At 43.6% G+C, this 17,999-nt stretch overlaps 1 protein-coding gene across 1 annotated transcript in view; it reads left to right on the plus strand.

Moving 5' to 3' along the window:
• The first annotated feature begins 2,369 nt into the window (after nt 1-2,369).
• The window catches only part of radil (Ras association and DIL domains), an 82,401-nt gene continuing 66,771 nt past the window's right edge, over nt 2,370-17,999 (plus strand). The window contains exons 1-2 of the mRNA XM_068002892.1: nt 2,370-2,902; nt 12,764-13,086. Coding sequence (XP_067858993.1) covers nt 2,371-2,902; nt 12,764-13,086 — 855 coding nt within the window. The 5' untranslated portion in view covers nt 2,370. The remainder of the gene's footprint in view (nt 2,903-12,763; nt 13,087-17,999) is intronic.

Here is a 17,999-nt window from a genome sequence, read left to right on the forward strand (position 1 = left end):
ATCTTTTTTTGTACTGCAGTAAGGACAATATTCTTAAGCTGCAGCAAACATCATTCTTTCATTCTAGTCAGATAAGGCACAAGGACAGCAGTGCGCTGACACAGTTACCATACTGATAGTTCCCTGAAGACTGAAGTAATCAATCACAGGCTGACTCAAGTTACACACCAAGGCATTGTTTACTAAAAGCAGGATTGCAATTGTTGCCCTGTGTACAATCTCCAACAATTTTTATTATCCCACCATCTTAGTGGCGTCTAAATGTGAGGTGGTACATTTTGGCAGGAAGAATAAGGGGGCCACATACTTCTTGGAAAATAAGAGTCTAAATGGGGTAGAGGAGCAAAGGGATTTGGGGACACAGATATACAGATCACTAAAAGTAGCAATAATAAGGCCATAAAAAAAGCAAACACAGCACTGGGATTCATTTCTAGAGGGATAGAATTGAAAAGCAGAGAAACCTTGGTTAGACCACACTTGGAGTACTGCGAACAGTTCTGGTCTCCATATTATAAAGAGGATATAGAGGCACTGGAGAAGGTGCAAAACAGATTTACTAGGATAATACCAGAACTGAGAGGTTATACCTATCAGGAAAGATTAAGCAGGCTGGGGCTCTTTTCTCTGGAAAAGAGAAGTCCAAGGGATGACCTGTGGCGGAGACCAGAACTGCGGGGGCATGAATATAATATAGTCACTAATAAATCCAATAGGGAATTCAGGAGAAACTTCTTTAACCAGAGAGTGGTTAGAATGTGGAACCTGCTACCACAAGGAGTAGTTAAGGTGACTAGTATAGATGCATTTAAGGGGAAACTAGATAAACACATGAGGGAGAAGGGAATAGAAGGATATGTTGATGGGGTTAGATGAAGGGTGGGAGGGGGCTCATGTGTAGCATAAACACTGTAATGGACCTGTTGGATCGAATGGCCTGTTTCCGTGCTGTACATTCTATGTAAGTGGCTGGAGCTGCAACAATAGACGTAGTGGCTAGGAATTTCCATGGGGGTTCTCCAGATCTCCTGCAGTAACTTTGGCGGAAGATCATGGGAAACCCCAGAGAAACACCATAAAATGTAGGAAAACATCCCACGGCACTTACTGGGAGCGTAATCAGACAGAAATTGACACCGAGCCAAAGAAGAAGACATTAGGATGGGTGACTAAAAGCTTGGTTAAAGAGGTAAGCTTTAAGGAGGTTCTTAAAGGAGGAGAGAAAGGCGAAGGCGAAGAGGTTTAGGGAGGGAATTCCAGAGCTTAGGGCCTATATAGCTGAAGGCACGACTGCCAATGCTGGAGTGGGTTGCACAAGAGGTCAGAGTTGGAGGAACGCAGAGTTGTAGGGCTGGAAGAGATTACAGAGATAGGGAGGGGTGAGGCTATAAAGGAATTTGAATTTTAAAATCAAGGCGTTGGTGGACTGCGAGCCAATGTCGGTCAGCACAGGGGTGAAGGGTGAGTGGGTTAGGATATGAACAGCAGAGTTTTGGATGAACTCAAATTTATGGAGGGTGAAAGAGGGGTGGCCAGTCGAGCATCGGAATAGTCAAGTCCGGAGGTAACAAGAGCATGGATGAGGGTTTCAGCAGCAGATAAACTGAGGCAGGAGTGGAGATGAGTGATGTTACAGAGGTGGAAGTAGGTGGTCTTGGTGATGGAGAGGACATGGGGTCGGAAGCTCTGCTCAGGTTAAAATAGTACACTGAGGTTGCGAACAGTCTGGTTCAGCTTGAGATAATGGCCAAGGAGAGGGATAGAATTAGTGACGAGGGACAGAGTTTGTGGCGAGACCAAAATGAATAGCTTTGGTTTTCCCAATGTTGGAGGAAATTGGGGCTCATCCAGGACTGGATGTCAAGACAATTCTTTCAAAATGCTTTCTTTGTTGGTCCTTCCCTTCAGCACTATTCAGAAGGGATGCTCAGCGACTGGAATGCTACATGGGTGTTCTAGTCACATTATGGGTGACCCGCTAATTTGAATATTTTTTATGGTCCTACTATTCCTTGCAGCGCAGTTTGTCTGCTGGCCTCTGTGTCTAATAACCATTTTATCGACCTCTCGGTCTTTTTTAGTGGTTGTACACTTTTTGACAGTATATTGGAGTGGAGCCAAGAGGAAAAGCCCAAATGCTATCTCCATGTGCAACTACTGAACCAAATCTCACGAGATTTAAAAAATGTGTGACATTTTGGGAAATTGCACGAGTTGGAAAATGTGTCAATTTTTTGGGTGAAATTCAACACAAAATGATTAGGTTTCATTTTACAATCTATGAATTTGTCATTTGACTACTTGTACCACTGTGGCAATTCTCTATATTTTTGTCTTTTCTTAAGTTTCAGATCTCAGTTATCTGACATCATGTTTTACGAATCATCAACAAATATGTCCCAGCCATCAAAGAATAAACTGAAGAGGCAGAGCCGGGCTTTCACGCAGGTTCTGTACCGGAAGCTAAGTTACCGTGAGCGAAGATCTGTGACCGATATTCCAACAGACCTAATGGATGACCCTTCGGAGCTCTCTATCCAGCTTTCAGCTCCTGGCATACTTAAGATCTTTGGCAATGAAATCTGTAGCGGCGCAAACTACAAAAGTGTCCTGGCCACGCCGCGGTCGAGTGCCCAGGAGCTGGTCAAAGAAGCCCTTGAGCGCTACTCTGTGAGCAAGAAGTGTGCCAGCGCGTACCTGCTCTGCGATGTCATCGGAAGATTTGAGGGGACAGACAAACGCTGGCGGACGGAATGTCTCCGAGCTCTGGGGGACAACGAAAAGCCTCTTCTCCTTCAGGACCTATGGAAACCTAAAGAGGGGTTCGCCAGAAGGTTTGAGCTTCGAAAGCGGGCTGAGGTGGAGGAGATGGCTGCTAAGGAGAAGGATACGACAACCGCAGGTACAACCTAGTGTACGCATTTCCATTAGGGCGGTCTGGATCCACATGGCACTGCAGCATACTATTAAGGCATTCGTATCATCTCTCTGTGCTGGAGTCCTAGAATAACTTGGTCATTCGCTCATGGTTGTTGTGCGATATTTTGTATGTTGTAAATTGTGAGGGTTAATCAGCGATCATGGGCTTACAGAGTGCACCCTCGAATCTCGAGAGATCAGGCGAATCTAGCTGAATGTCCAATCTGTTGGGTGCCAATTTCAGTGATCTGCAAATTGTTGGAGGCCTCATGCAGAGCATGTGGGAGCCTCATTATGCCTCTTAATTTTAGGCAATCCTTTATAAACCGGCCCCATGCCAAAGTCAACAATCCTTTCCACCTGTTTACTCTTCAACACGCTTGCCCATCTAAAACGGGTGCTGCTGGGAATTCCTGTTCTGGCCTTTAGAAGATTGATTCTTAAAAGTATAATTGATAGTTTAATGTTACTTTCAAAGTTCTGCATTTGTTTTGCATTTCATGTTGCTGTATCATCTTTGGTGCATTACTTGCTGTTGGTGTATGCAGCTGCATTTTGCATTGCAAGACTCTTTTTGAAAATACCCTATCCTACACTCTGTTGCTGATGGCCACTGCTTCATTAACCACCACAACAACAACTTGCATTTATATAGCACCTTTAACGTTGTAAATCATCCCAAGGCCCTTCACAGGAGCGATTATCAAACAGAATTTGACACCGCCTGCAGTAGGCGCAAGCCTATTATTAAGGTTCAAATGAGGCCCTCATTTTCCTGCTGCAATAATCTCTGAGCTCCCCAGAGCAGGGGCACTCAGTAGCCTGTCACAGGAGGGTTAGCAAGGGTCCCGGGGGAATAGGCCAAAGACAGGAATGTATGTTTCCTTTTATCTTTAATTCTGCCCCCCCCCCCCCCAAGAATGTTTACAAGTAATAGAAGCCTTCTAGCTTCTAATCTCCACCAGCAGCCACAAGGCCCTGATCTCAGAGGCCTGACACACAGCTGTAGGAGAAGCCTGCAACTGACCTAAATTCCCTACCACTTTTGCTGGGCTCAGCCTGGAGGCATATTAATGAACCAGGACAGGAAATACCAGCATTCCTAGGCCTGGACAGGAGCAGGGTGATTCGGGCGTGAAGCTCCTGTCCAGCACCAGGGTTGGAGGTGAGGGTTGGGGGGGGGGGGATGTGCAGGAAAATCAGCTCCATTGTTGTTGTTGTACCCTTGAGTGGTTTGCTGGACGTTTAATAAAAGGCCCATCCCTAACTACCAAGATCAAAAAATCCAAACCCTATACAGTCATACAGCAACAATTTATCATACTCCTTCAAAAATTGCAGGGGGGAGATGAGAATATTTTATACTCAGCGAGTTGTTATGATCTGGAATGCACTGCCTGGAAGGGTGGTGGAAGTGGATTCAGTAGTAACTTTCAAAAGGGAATTGGATATATTCTTAAAAAGGAAAATTTGCAGGGCTATGGGGAAAGGTCAGGGGAGTGGGACTAATTGGTAGCTCTTTCAGAGAGCTGGCACAGGCACGATGGGCCAAATGGCCTCCTTCTGTGCTATACGATTCTTTATCACCGAAAAATGTCCAGGCTCACTGCATCGAATGGATGTAATTCTGCTTTGCTGAGTCTGCAGTTTGTAGATAATGGGTTTGGTTAATTAATCTTTTGCGCCAAATAAATTTATGTTAAAATACTTCATACTTGCCAACTAGCAAAAGTTGGCCAGTAGCTTCAAATGCTGACACAGCCCCCACAAAGCTGATAACTCAAGAACCGTCCTGATTCTAAGTACTCACACGGACTTTGTATCTTATGCTGTGGCTATACCCGACATTCTTTCACTTGTATTGGAAGGAGAAAAAAACGTGAGTACAGGAAAACCTCAAGGTGAATTTCAAATATTGTAGGCACAAAATTGGTCGTGTATTTCTGGGCCATGCTCCCATGGAGAACTTTGAATTTAAATGTATGCATCCTGGTTAATTTTAAGTACTTTTGTACTCCAGAGCTGTCCATTTTATTAGGCAAAATTGTAAAAGTTTTGTTTTGAGATCTTCAGCTGGAACTGCCAGGCATGTTACATTGTAGCAGGTGCTTCATTCATTTCCCCCTCCAGAATGTCTCTTCACTCTGTGAACAAGGCCCTTGCCATCCACAACTTTATCTTGGACGACTGCATTGACTTCCTGGCTTTGACGGAAACTTGGCTCATGGCTGACGACGCCTTGCCCCTTACTGCAGCCTCCTACCCTGGCTAGACTTTCCACCACCTGACCTGCTCAAACTGCCATGGTGGCAGTGTGGCCCTTATCATCAAATCACACATCAGATCCCTCACTACCCATGCCCCCCTACTGCCTTCCAACCCCTTCTTCCTTCTGTGTCCACCCTAGAAAAATCTCTCCCCCAAGTCACTTACAATTGCACTATCAAGCTGCCAACCACCTAGCATTTGTCCCTCTATTCGCCACGATACTTATGAAGCTGCCAACCTTCTGAACCATTCACTGTCCTCCACCTTTGACATCCTTGTGCCCATTAAAACCTTTCCTGACTCCTATTCCGGTGGTTCCCCCTGGTATGGCCCCGTCTTCACTCCCTCCATCAACAGATCTCTTTAAAGCCCTGCTACCTCTACTCTCATCTCCAACAACAAGTACAAGGAGCTCATAGACTTCTTTGTCACTGGTTCAGCTACCTCTGCTGCCTTCCCCCCTTCCCTTTGCCCACCAAACAAAACCTCCCCCCATGCTGCCCCGATTATAAGCTTTTCTGCTACACAGGGAGGTTGTAATGCAGAAATCCTTGGGCCTTTCCCATATCTTTTGTCCATGTATACAAGTTTAAACCACAAAGAAGTAATTGCATGCAAATTGATCAAAATCCCATGCAACTGTGTTGTAAATATGATCCCTACTGCTGTTTCCAAACTAATCACTGCAGCTGCATTCATAGCCTTGCACCAGCTATAAGCCATCTGTATTACAATAATCATTTAAAAATATCTCAGTGATCAATGAAGCATGAATTGAAGACAGTATTAAAAAATGATGTGTTTAAAGAAAAATGCATGAGTAACTTTAATGTATTAGTAGTCCCATGGTAGCTTGTACATGTAGGGAATATATCTGTTTTTATTGGAGAATGTGTATAAACAGCAGAGAGTTCTGGGTTATGAATTCCAGACACTTTTTAGATGAAGTGAGTGCTTCAGTCGATCCCTGAGGCTTGTGGGGGGGAGACGTAAAATCTTTCGTATGAAACCAACCACATTCCCAGTAAACGATGAGACAGCTTTCATATCACTACTAACATCAAGTGGTACCAAAGTGTTTGTCTAAGAGCCTGCTGAATAGTGTATTGGAAAATTTGTTCCATTTTCTAAAGGATGGACCAAGGAGCTCAGCTTTGGTTAGTAATGGTTATTTGTAATTTTATTTTTTAAAATGTGTTGTACAGGACTACACATGGAGCAGGAAAAGAGATCTCAGATACATCTATTTCAGTGACTATATTTTTAGCTTTCATGCTATTTACTTTTTAATTCAACTTTTGCAAATATTCTAGTTCACAAAGTTCAAATGCCGACTTTTGTAAAATAAGCTATTGAGGAATTTGCCTCCCATTGCTGGTGAAATGATTGCAAAGCCGTATGAAATCAGAAAGCTCATTTTTGACTGCAATCAAACTCAGCCTTCAGATACTTTACCTTAAAATGGAGCATTATTGATTAAAATAGTAGTAAGAGTGTAGGGAACTTAGGATCATTCTAATTGATGGTAAAAGTTTTATTTTTAAAAAGTTTTATGTAGACTGGGATTTTTTTCCCTTTGACATTAATTGACTTGAGCAAACGGTCAGCTACAGAGCTCAGGTCTGAAACTAGCTATTCCTTTATTATCTTCAGATACACAGAACAGTGCCCACCAACCAAAGCACAAGCAATGAGAATTGGAGTTTATGCAAAAGAGAAAAGTTAAATTTCTGTAAAAGTTCATGACACGTTCTGTAAATGCAATACTCTTGCTGATTACTTCTTACAAAATTGTGATGCCAATACAGTATTAGAAAATTGAAAATGTTTTGTAATTTAATTAAACTATAGCAGTTTACAGTTTGGTAGATCGTGTGCTTTGGAGTGGCTGTTTTCCATTTTTACAATGTACAATTAGCTCCACTTATAGTCTACTCGCTTACAACGATCATGTATCTCAGAATAGTGTTAAAAATCAAGACCAAGGCAAATGATCTATACATCATGTTAAATGGATGTTAAAATCAGTTTAAATGGACAAAACTTCTCTTCAGTACAGCCCAATGTCTACTTCCATTCATCGGGGGGAGCAGAATTTTAGTCTTTTCCTCAATATGGAATCTCTACCTTGTGTTGTGTTTGATTTTACATTTATTACAGAATCCCCTGGTGCATTGGATAGAGCCAAGCATTGAATGTATCACAAGCTGGTTACTGTGCCACCTTGTTTTACATTAAACATGTTCCAATTACCAGGATAGGAATGCTTTTAAGCAGGAAGATCCTGGCTGCTTCACTTAACATGGCCAACCTTGTACGGTCATTAAACCTCTCGCTGAACTGTGTGGCAGTTCTTGAGGTGTTGGGAGATTGCACTGACTGCCTCACCAATCTCCCTCCATAATATATGCTTCATCCTCTTATGTAGCTTCCTGTTCTCAGTCCACAAGAAACTGTCCCTTCTGCTTCTTACTTCTGCATCAGTGGATGAATCAGAAAACTTGGGAGTGCTTCTTGAGGCTAACCCAATGCAGCTTCTTCCTCAGTTATTGTTGCTCTTTCCAGCTGCTCCCTGCACAGAAGAATGCGTGCCCTTTAATCAGCTGCAGCAGAACTCAATTTCCCTCCATTCCAGCAGTAGTAAATCAATTACTAGCAGTTTGCCACTGCCATCCCACCCCATATACTTAATGAGGCTCTTGTTGGGAAACTTGAGCAGGTTAGCGACAGCCACATGGATGCAGAAATCCCAACTCCTCCGCTAATCGACCAGCCAGAAGGGAAAATCAGCCCTAACTTTTTAAAACTATTTTTCTCCTCTCCTTTCCCTTTATTTTCTGCGCCATTTTTGAACCCTTTTCTCTTTCTATGTTTTGGCTCCATTGTAACTCTAAACTGCATTACACTGCTCCACTGAAACCCCACAAACTGACCAAAATACAAAATAGAACTCCGGCTCATGCTAAACTCTACAGATGATGCTGTATTTGTTTTGTATCGGAAAACAAGAAGAAGAACTGACAAAAAATATAAATCCTAATTAAGAGATGCACGGCCAATAAAGGGACTGAATTGCACTCTAGAGACATCTGAAAGCCTAAATTACACTGAGTGGCAGCAGCAGTGAATTTTACGGAGTGGTTCTGCTTAATCTGTCTACCATATAAAAGCTAGTTACACAGCCTCTGCTCAGTCTAAATTACATTTTCAGATTCCTCCAGAGTCCAGTTTAGTCCCATTATTACCTGCACTAGTTTTAATTGGGATTTTTATTTTCTTCAGTTTCTCCTTCGCTTAATTCATTTGAAAATGAAATAAAATGCTGTGTTCCTTTCCTCTATTCTGCCCCACCCAATCTAATGTGCTCTGTGCAAAGTTAATTGTGTTGTAACTTGAGAGAGAAAAAATGAGGACGTAATCACAGCAGTGTTTCCATGAAATGCAGTTCTTGATACTGCTGAGGCGTGATGTGCCAAATGGTCACCTTCTGAAATTTTGGTGATTCTGTTAGCTTTCTGCCAGGACTATCTGCAAGTATGTCTCTAGAATTGTTAGGGTACCAAAAAACCTTGGCAAGCCATTCATAACAGAGCAGGACAGTCTGGTATAATATGTATATGCTGCCACATGCTGGAAGGAGTGTCTGTGAATAATATTTTACTGGCTCCCTCGATTGCTCAGCAGATTTAATGAGTGAGTAGCTGGAGACACACATCAGAAGGTCTTAGGTTCATTCCTTGATCTGCGCTGAGTTAACCAATTATAGCAGGGGCAGAAGTTGAATTGCTACAATTTGCCTCATCTCCCTGGAGGGGAAGATCGGGCAGGGTTACTGATATAAATTGGATAGCCAGGTGGTAAAAGATAGAATACTAGAACCTAGTCTTCAGTTGCTTCCAAGCCTTAATTCACAGAGCTCCACATTATACCCACCCCCACCCTAGATCAGCTCTCTTATAAATGGATACATGAGCGTTTGCAATTGATACACACCACCTGAATACAATTAACATTAATTGCTATAAATCACATGGATACACTAAACAGTTACTGTCTCAATTGGGTCACTGGAAATGTGTGAGTGTGTGTGAAGGTGAGGACAGAATTGGGCTTGATTGTGATGTCCCCTAGACTTGGTTAGCATGTTGACAATGCAAGCTAACCGCTTCGGCCACCTGTGTATGCCCCACTTGATATTCCATTCTATTGAAGTAAATGGAACTGATTATCAAGGTGGAAGTATAACAGGCGACCAATGAGATACTGTCTGTTTTCCACTACCGCCCGAGACGGATTTCTACCCCATTGTGTGCACATGTGCATTATTATTTATCCTCTTTTTAAAAAAAAAAAGTTGTTCCTTTTTATTTATCCCCACCATACACCACAAATCCTACTCTTAGAATTCTGCAAATTCTGCTGTGAATCTGTTGAGTAGGTGCTGGGCAAGAGCAGGCATGGTTGGTTTTCTCCTCTTTCCTGTGGGAAAGTTTCATTTCCACTCAGTGCATTCCCCCATGAGCAGGCTGAAATTGAAAATGTACTTTTACAGAGAGCTCCCGCGCTCCGACACCACATTCGAATGTTAGTGTGCCCTGTCACTGGACCTCCGGCATCCATTATTAAATGAGTTTCAATGGACATTAACCAGTGTTGTCATTACGGTTGTCCTGTACAAAACCCGTTCAGAAATTAGGTAGTAACGTAAATCATGTCAGACAGTCATTGTCATTAAATAACATGTTTGTTCAGCCACAGCCACATCTGCTAGATTGTAAATAGCTTGATATATCAGCTTAACATGTCATTGTGATGGATGAGAACCAAGTCCAAAATAAATTTAGGTTCTCAGTGGAAGGCACATTTCAAAATTTTATCAAGGCCGCTAAAAATATCTAAACATATGCAATCTTACGTGAGTACATTTTTCCCCTTATTGGGTTGTAATCAAAAAGGAATTTGCTTCAGGGCTTAGCCTTAAGGTCCGTTTCTACTGTATTTTGAGCAACAAACAGTTTATGAACTATCACCCAGTAGAAATGACGTTATTGTGTCATACCATAATCTCACAAAAATAACCCACAGGGTAAAAGCCATGTTGCAGATGTCAGGGAACATTGTTTGCTACATAGCCTGATTTTTTAAAAATAAAAACTATCTGCTCCAGGTTTTCCAACTGTAAATCCAGGTAATTTCTGGTAAGAGTGGGGCCATCCAAGAATGTATCAGTTCATTAGTATGTCAGCATAAATAGGCATCTCCAACTAATCCAAAAAGCCACCACCTGCATCCTATCCTACAACTCCTGGTCACCTATCATATCTATCCTCGCTGACCTTCATTGCCTCTCCGTTCCCCAATGCAGTGAATTCAAAATCCTTGCCCTCGTTTGTAAACCTCTGCACGGCCTCACTCCAGTCTATGTCTGTGGCCTCCTCCTGCCCAAAGTGCCAGTGCACCCTCTGCTCTTCCAACTTTGACTTCCTGTGTATCCCCTTCTGTCTGCTCCATTTTTGCTGGCAGAGCCTTCAGCCACCTTGGCCCTACATTCAGGAACTCTCTCCTTAAGGCTCTCCACCTTGCTACCTGCCTATCTACACATCTGGGAAGTTTGATATGTTAAAGGTGCTATTATAGGTGCAAGTTGTATGGAAGTTGGTTGGATACATGACTGTGTTTAGGTAAAGTGTAGCCAAGCTTTGGACTGCAGGCATCACTTGAGTTTAATTTTATACACAAAAACCACAGCGCTGTGTGTCAAAGACTTGATGCTAAACATGAAATTGTGTGAATTGATCAATAAACATAATTAATAGATTACTTGGACGAACATTTATTCACTGCCCTAGGATTTACAGTTGAAGGGATTGAGTTAACAAATAATAATAAGGTACTATAGGGTTTACTGCAGGTCACAAATTATTTAGGGATTTTCCTGTTCATATTCACTTTACTCTTCTACTGTCTTTACCCCAGGATATTATTAATGACTTGGACTTAGGTATACAGGGCAACATTTCAAAATTTGCAGATGGCACAAAGCTTGGAAGGATAGTAAACAGTGAGGAGGATAGTGATAGACTTCAAGAGGATATAGACAGGCTGGTGGCAAGGACACGTGGCAGATGAAATTTAACGCAGAAAAATGCGAAGTGATACATTTCGGTAGGAAGAACGAGCAGAGGCAATATAAACTGGAGGGCACAACTCTAAAAGGGGTACAGGAACAGAGAGATCTGGGGGTATATGTGCACAAATCGATGAAGGTTGAGAATGTGGTTAAAAAAGCATACGGGATCCTGGATTTTATAAATAGAGGCATAGAATACAAAAGTATGGAAGTCATGATGAACCTTTATAAAACACTGGTGCGGCCACAATTGGAATATTGTGTCCAGTTCTGGGTACCGCGCTTCAGGAAAGATGTGAAGGCCTTAGAAAGGGTGCAGAAGAGATTTACTAGAATGATTCCAGGAATGAGGGACTTTAGTTATGTGGATAGACTGGAGAAGCTGGGGTTGTTCTACTTAAAGCAGAGATAGTTGCGAGGAGATTTGATAGAGGTATCCAAATCATGAAGGGTCTAGACAGAGTAGATAGAGAGAAACTGTTCCCATTGGCGGATGGGTTAAGGACCAGAGGACATAGATTTAAGGTGATTGGCAAAAGAACCAAAGGTGACATGAGGAAAAACTTTTTTACACAGCGAGTGGTTAGGATCTGGAATGCGCTGCCTGAAGCGGTGGTGAAGGCAGATTCAATCATGGCCTTCAAAAGGGACCTAGATTTTTTCTTTTCTAGTCCCTTCAAAAGGGATGGCCTCCTTCCGCACTGTAACCTTTCTATGATTCTATGATAAACAGATAGAAGATATAGGACAAGTAGTGAAACAGATTCAGGGGAAGAAAATCTAACATTTACAATTTTTGAATTCCATAGTGTTTTTTTTTAAACCTTTAAAGTAGAAGGTCTGCTTCAGTAATGCACATATTTAAAGCAGTTGGACAAACAGTATTGTGAACACATAGAATAATACAATCCTAGCCATATTGTGCGGTGGGTGGGGGGCTGTTTCAAAAGACTTTAAAAAAATAATGGAGTTTGGACTTCACAATTTAGCACATTAACTGTAGTCTTATTAGTTGATCTTAGCTGAAGGAGGGCAGGGACAATAAGGGGTCCTACAATTGACCTCAGTTCCACTGGATTAGGGAGTGGAAAATTAGTCCCCAACCCCCGCTGAAGTGACGCATGTGTGGATGTTGGTAAGAACAGGATCGGGCTTGGCCATGATGCCTGAATCATTTAAATAGCTTACCGACTCTCATTGTCAAGCCCCATTCATGTATAATAGCTACTTGTGGAAGGTATTAAAGAGAGACTGATGCCTATGGAAAGAAGCAAGGAGAGGAGAAAATTTGAGGAAAAAAAATGAACTGTGTTTTGATGTATTAGTGGTCATATTTTTATTTTGCTGGAAAAATAAAATGCCGCTGTAATTACCAGAAGCTTGAAATCTGCTCAAAGAGAAGAGAGTACAATTAAAAGGGAATTTGTTTTTTTCAACTGATTCCAGATATAAATGCTCAAGCACGGAAACTGCAGAGAAACCGGGCAAAAGGCAACATATCAACAATGTCTGGCTACAGTTGCAAAATAGCACCTCTCCGACGCAGCATCAGTGAGACGAGCCTCATTGTCACTGATAATCAGGGGGAGGAACAGCAGAGACTTTATTCAACGCTGCCTGGGCTGCCTGGAAGAAGTCGATGCAGAAAGGAGACAGTTCATGGCACAAGCAATAAAGAGAAGCAAGAAAGTATGATTCAACATGGTTCCTCGTACCCCATCTACCAGGCCCCTCACCTTCTGCTTCTTCAGGGATATAACCATCAGAACGTAAGAGCAACAAGCAAACTTCTGTGCAATATTCCTTCAGGACAGTTTTAAATCTGGGTTAGAAGAATACCTTTGTAAGTTGCTAGTGCAAAACTAGTGAAAAGTTAGGAGTGCACTGGACTATTCCACAAACCTTGATCTTTTAAGTACAATCAGAATATTTGTGTATATATTACATAGATTAGTAGAAGAAATTTGCAAATCAATATGTATTGGTAATCATTTAACTGTGCATCCTAGATATTTCACTGGTTAGCAACTAGAATTCTGAAACTCGGGGATGGCAAGTTTTTATTAGATTAATCCTAGACTGTGATTTTCTGCTGGGGTTGGGGGTTAGGGGACGATGGTTAGCCATTTTCTCAGCTACCAAAGTTCCACCGTGGAGGTGGTGGGGTCAGGAGTAGGAACTCATCATTGACCAGTCAAGACTTTATGAAGTAGCACCTCACACAGCATAGTGCTCCCTAATTCAGGCCTGACTTTGTATTTATCTCATGGTGGAGGGTGGAGGTGGGGGTGGGGGTGGGTGGAATAGGATGGTGTTTCCTGCTCGCTTAGGCCCTAATTATGTGCTCTTTGGCAAGAAGGAAGGAATGCCTGCCAACGCTCCCATTGCCTGCTTGGTCATGGGAAGGTAAGCTATGTGCTAGGTTGATCGGTGTACTTGCACCAGATATTTGGGGGTTGATAGAGTGGAAAGCTGTGGGATATGTTACTGGACTAGTAATCCAGAGGCCTGGACTAATAATCCAGAGTCATGAGTTCAAATCTCGCCACGGCAGCTGGGGAATTTAAATTCAATTAATTAAATACAATCTGGAATAATAAAAAACTAGTATCACTTAATGGCAGCCATGAAACTACCGGATTGTTGTAAAAACCCATCTGGTTCACTAATGTCCTTTAGCGAAGGAAACCTGTCTTCCTTACCCGGTCTGGCCTATATGTGACTCCAGACCCACAGCAATGTGGTTGATTCTTAATTGTCCTCTGAAATGGCCTAGCAAGCTACTCCGTAGTACAATCTCGCTACAAAAAGTCATAAGAATAAAACCGGACGAACCATCTGGCATCAGACCACTAGGCACCGGACACGACAAAGGTAAACCAAGCCCAGTCGACCCTGCAAGTCCTCCTCACTAACATCTGGGGACTTGTGCCAAAACTGGGAGAGCTGTCCCACAGACTAGTCAAACAACAGCCTGACATAGCCATACTCACAGGATCATACCTTTCAGCCAACGTCCCAGATTGTTCCATTACCATCCCTGGGTATGTCCTGTCCCACCGGCAGGACAGACCCACCAGAGGTGGCGGTACGATGATATACAGTCAGGAGAGAGTGGCCCTGGGAGTCCTCAACATTGACTCCGGACCCCATGAAATCTCATGGCATCAGGTTCAACATGGGCAAGGAAACCTCCTGATTACCACTTACCGCCCTCCCTCAGCTGATGAATCAGTCCTCCTACATGTTGAGCACCACTTGGAGGAAGCGCTGAGGGTAGCAAGGGCACAGAATGTACTCGGGACTTCAATGTCCATCACCAAGAGTGGCTCGGTAGCAACACTACTGACCGAGCTGGCCGAGTCCTCAAGGACATAGCTGCCAGAATGGGCCTGCGGCAGGTGGTGAGTGAACCAACATGAGGGAAAAACCTACTTGACCTTCACCTTGACATCGTCCTCACCAATCTACCTGTTGCAGATGCATCTGTCCATGACAATATTGGTAGGAGTGACCACCGCACAGTCCTTGTGGAGACAAAGCCCTGTCTTCACAATGAGGACACCATCCAACGTGTTGTGTGGCACTGCCACCATGCTAAATGGGATAGATTCAGAACAGATCTAGCAGCTCAAAACTGGGCATCCATGAGGCGCTGTAGTCCATCAGCAGCAGCAGAATTGTATTCCAGCACAATCTGTAACCTCATGGCCTGGCATGTTCCTCACTCTACCATTACCAACAAGCCAGGGGATCAACCCTGGTTCAGTGAGGAGTGTAGAAGAGCATGCCAGGAGCAGCACCTAAAAATGAGGTGCCAACCTGGTGAAACTACAACACTGGACTACATGCATGCTAAAGAGCGGAAGCAACATGCTACAGACAGAGCTAAGCGATTCCACAACCAACAGATCAGATCAAAGCTCTGCAGTCCTGCCACATCCAGTCGTGAATGGTGGTGGACAATTAAACAACTAGCAGGAGGAGGAGGCTCTGTAAACATCCCCATCCTCAATGATGGCAGAGTCCAGCACGTGAGTGCAAAAGACAAGGCTGAAGCGTTTGCAACCATCTTCGGCCAGAAGTGTCGAGTAGGTGATCCATCTCGGCCTCCTCCCAATATCCCCACCATCACAGAAGCCAGTCTTCAGCCAATTCGATTCACTCTACGTGATATCAAGAAACGGCTGAGTGCACTGGATGCAACAAAGGCTATGGGCCCTGACAACATCCCGGCTGTAGTGCTGAAGACTTGTGCTCTAGAACTAGCCGTGCCTCTAGCCAAACTGTTCCAGCATAGCTACAATACTGGCATCTACCCGACATTGTGGAAAATTGCCCAGGTATGTCCTGCCCACAAAAAGCAGGACAAATCCAATCCGGCCAATTACCGCCCCATCAGTCTACTCTCAATCATCAGAAAAGTGATGGAAGATGTTGTCGACAGTGCTATTAAGCGGCACTTACTCACCAATAACATGCTCACCGATGCTCAGTTTGGGTTCTGCCGGGACCACTCAGCTCCAGGCCTCATTACAGCCTTGGTCCAAACATGGACAGAAGAGCTGAATTCCAGAAGTGAGGTGAGAGTGACTGCCCTTGACATCAAGGCAGCATTTGACCGAGTATGGCACCCAAGAGCCCTAGTAAAATTGAAGTCAATGGGAATCGGGGAAAACTCTCCAGTGGCTGGAGTCATACCTAGCACAAAGGAAGATGGTAGTGGTTGATGGAGGCCATTCATCTCAGCCCCAGGGCATTGCTGCAGGAGTTCCTCAGGGCAGTGTCCTAGGCCCAACCATCTTCAGCTGCTTCAGCAATGACCTTCTCTCCATCATAAGGTCAGAAATGAGGATGTTCGCTGATGATTGCACAGTGTTCAGTTCCATTGGCAGCCCCTGAGATAATGAAGCAGTCCGTGCCCGCATGCAGCAAGACCTGGACAACATCCAGGCTTGGGCTGATAAGTGGCAAGTAACATTCGTGCCAGTCAAGTGCCAGGCAATGACTATCTCCAACAAGAGAGAGTCTAACCACTTCCCCTTGACATTCAATGGCATTACCATCGCCGAATCTCCCACCATCAACATCCCGGGGGTCACCATTAACCAGAAACTTAACTGGACCAGCCACATAAATACTGTGGCTACAAGAGCAGATCAGAGGCTGGGTATTCTGCAGCGAGTGACTCACCTCCTGACTCCTCAAAGCCGTCCACTATCTACAAGGCACAAGTCAGGAGTGTGATGGAATACTCTCCACTTGCTTGAATGAGTGCAGCTTCAGCAACACTCAAGAAGCTCGACACATCCAGGACAAAGCAGCCCACTTGATTGGCACCCCATCCACCACCCTAAACATTCACTCCCTTCACCACCGGCACACAGTGGCTGCAGTGAGTACCATCCACAGGATGCACTGCACCAACTCGCCAAGGCTTCTTCAACAGCACCTCCCAAACCCGCGACCTCTACCACCTAGAAGGACAAGGGCAGCAGGCACATGGGAACAACACCACCTGCATGTTCCCCTCCAAGTCACACACCATCCCGACTTGGAAATATATCGCCATTCCTTCATCGTCGCTGGGTCAAAATCCTGGTACTCCCTACCTAACAGCACTGTGGGAGAACCTTAACCACACGGACTGCAGCGGTTCAAGAAGGCGGCTCACCACCACCTTCTCAAGGGCAATTAGGGATGGGCAATAAATGCTGGCCTTGCCAGTGATGCCCACATCTCATGAATGAATAAAAGAAAAACTGAGGGGATTTTTCTAGATACTGATTTTCTGCATCGGATAGGGTGAAGGAGTTGTGTTTGCTTGGAGATGACATGAGATTTAAGTATCACCTGAGTATGGTCTCTTGGATATAAATTGTATTTAAGAAATTAAGATCAATGCTTCCTGTTCATGGGGTTAAAATAACAATCTCGTCACTGTTGTTGCACTTGCCTGAAAGAACAGATTGCAAAAGAATTTTTCTGATACAGCAGTCTCAAACCCAGTGTCCCTATACTGGTGTTGGATGTCCAGTCTCATTGGCAAAACCATAAGAGATAGGAGCAGGATTAGGCCATTCGGCCCCTTGAGCCTGCTCCGCCATTTAATGAGATCATGGCTGATCTGATTTTTACCTCAACTCCACTTTCCCGCCTTTTCCCCATATCCTTTGACTCCCTTGCTGATCAAAAATTTGTCTAACTCAGCCTTGAATGTATTCAATGACTCAGCCTCCACAGCTTTTTGGGGTAAAGAATTCCAAAGATTCACGACCCTCTGGGAGAAAAAATTCCTCCTCATTTCCATCTTAAACGGGCGACCCTTTATTCTGAGACTATGCCCCCTAGTTTTAGATTCCCCCAGAAACAGAGTATCGATAGAGAGTTTTGCACTAAAATGTTATATAGCAGGCATTTAACACTGTAAATGCTAATCACAGTGTCACCTACAGACGGAACTGGTACTAGAAGTAAATGTTGATAATTTTAAAATTGGTTTTCCCTTTGACAAAGCCTTAGAAGGTTTCAATGTATTTTCATGGAATGTTACAACTCACTTATTAGTTTTAATACATAAATGCAAATACACATACACACAGTTTTATATATATATACAGGGTAATGATGTATAGTGACTGATATGCAGCTCCAAACTGGTGTTATTGCTGACTTGAAGCCC

This window comes from Heptranchias perlo, chromosome 22 (assembly GCF_035084215.1).
Source record: "Heptranchias perlo isolate sHepPer1 chromosome 22, sHepPer1.hap1, whole genome shotgun sequence".
In the NCBI taxonomy this organism is placed as follows: Eukaryota; Metazoa; Chordata; class Chondrichthyes; order Hexanchiformes; family Hexanchidae; genus Heptranchias; species Heptranchias perlo.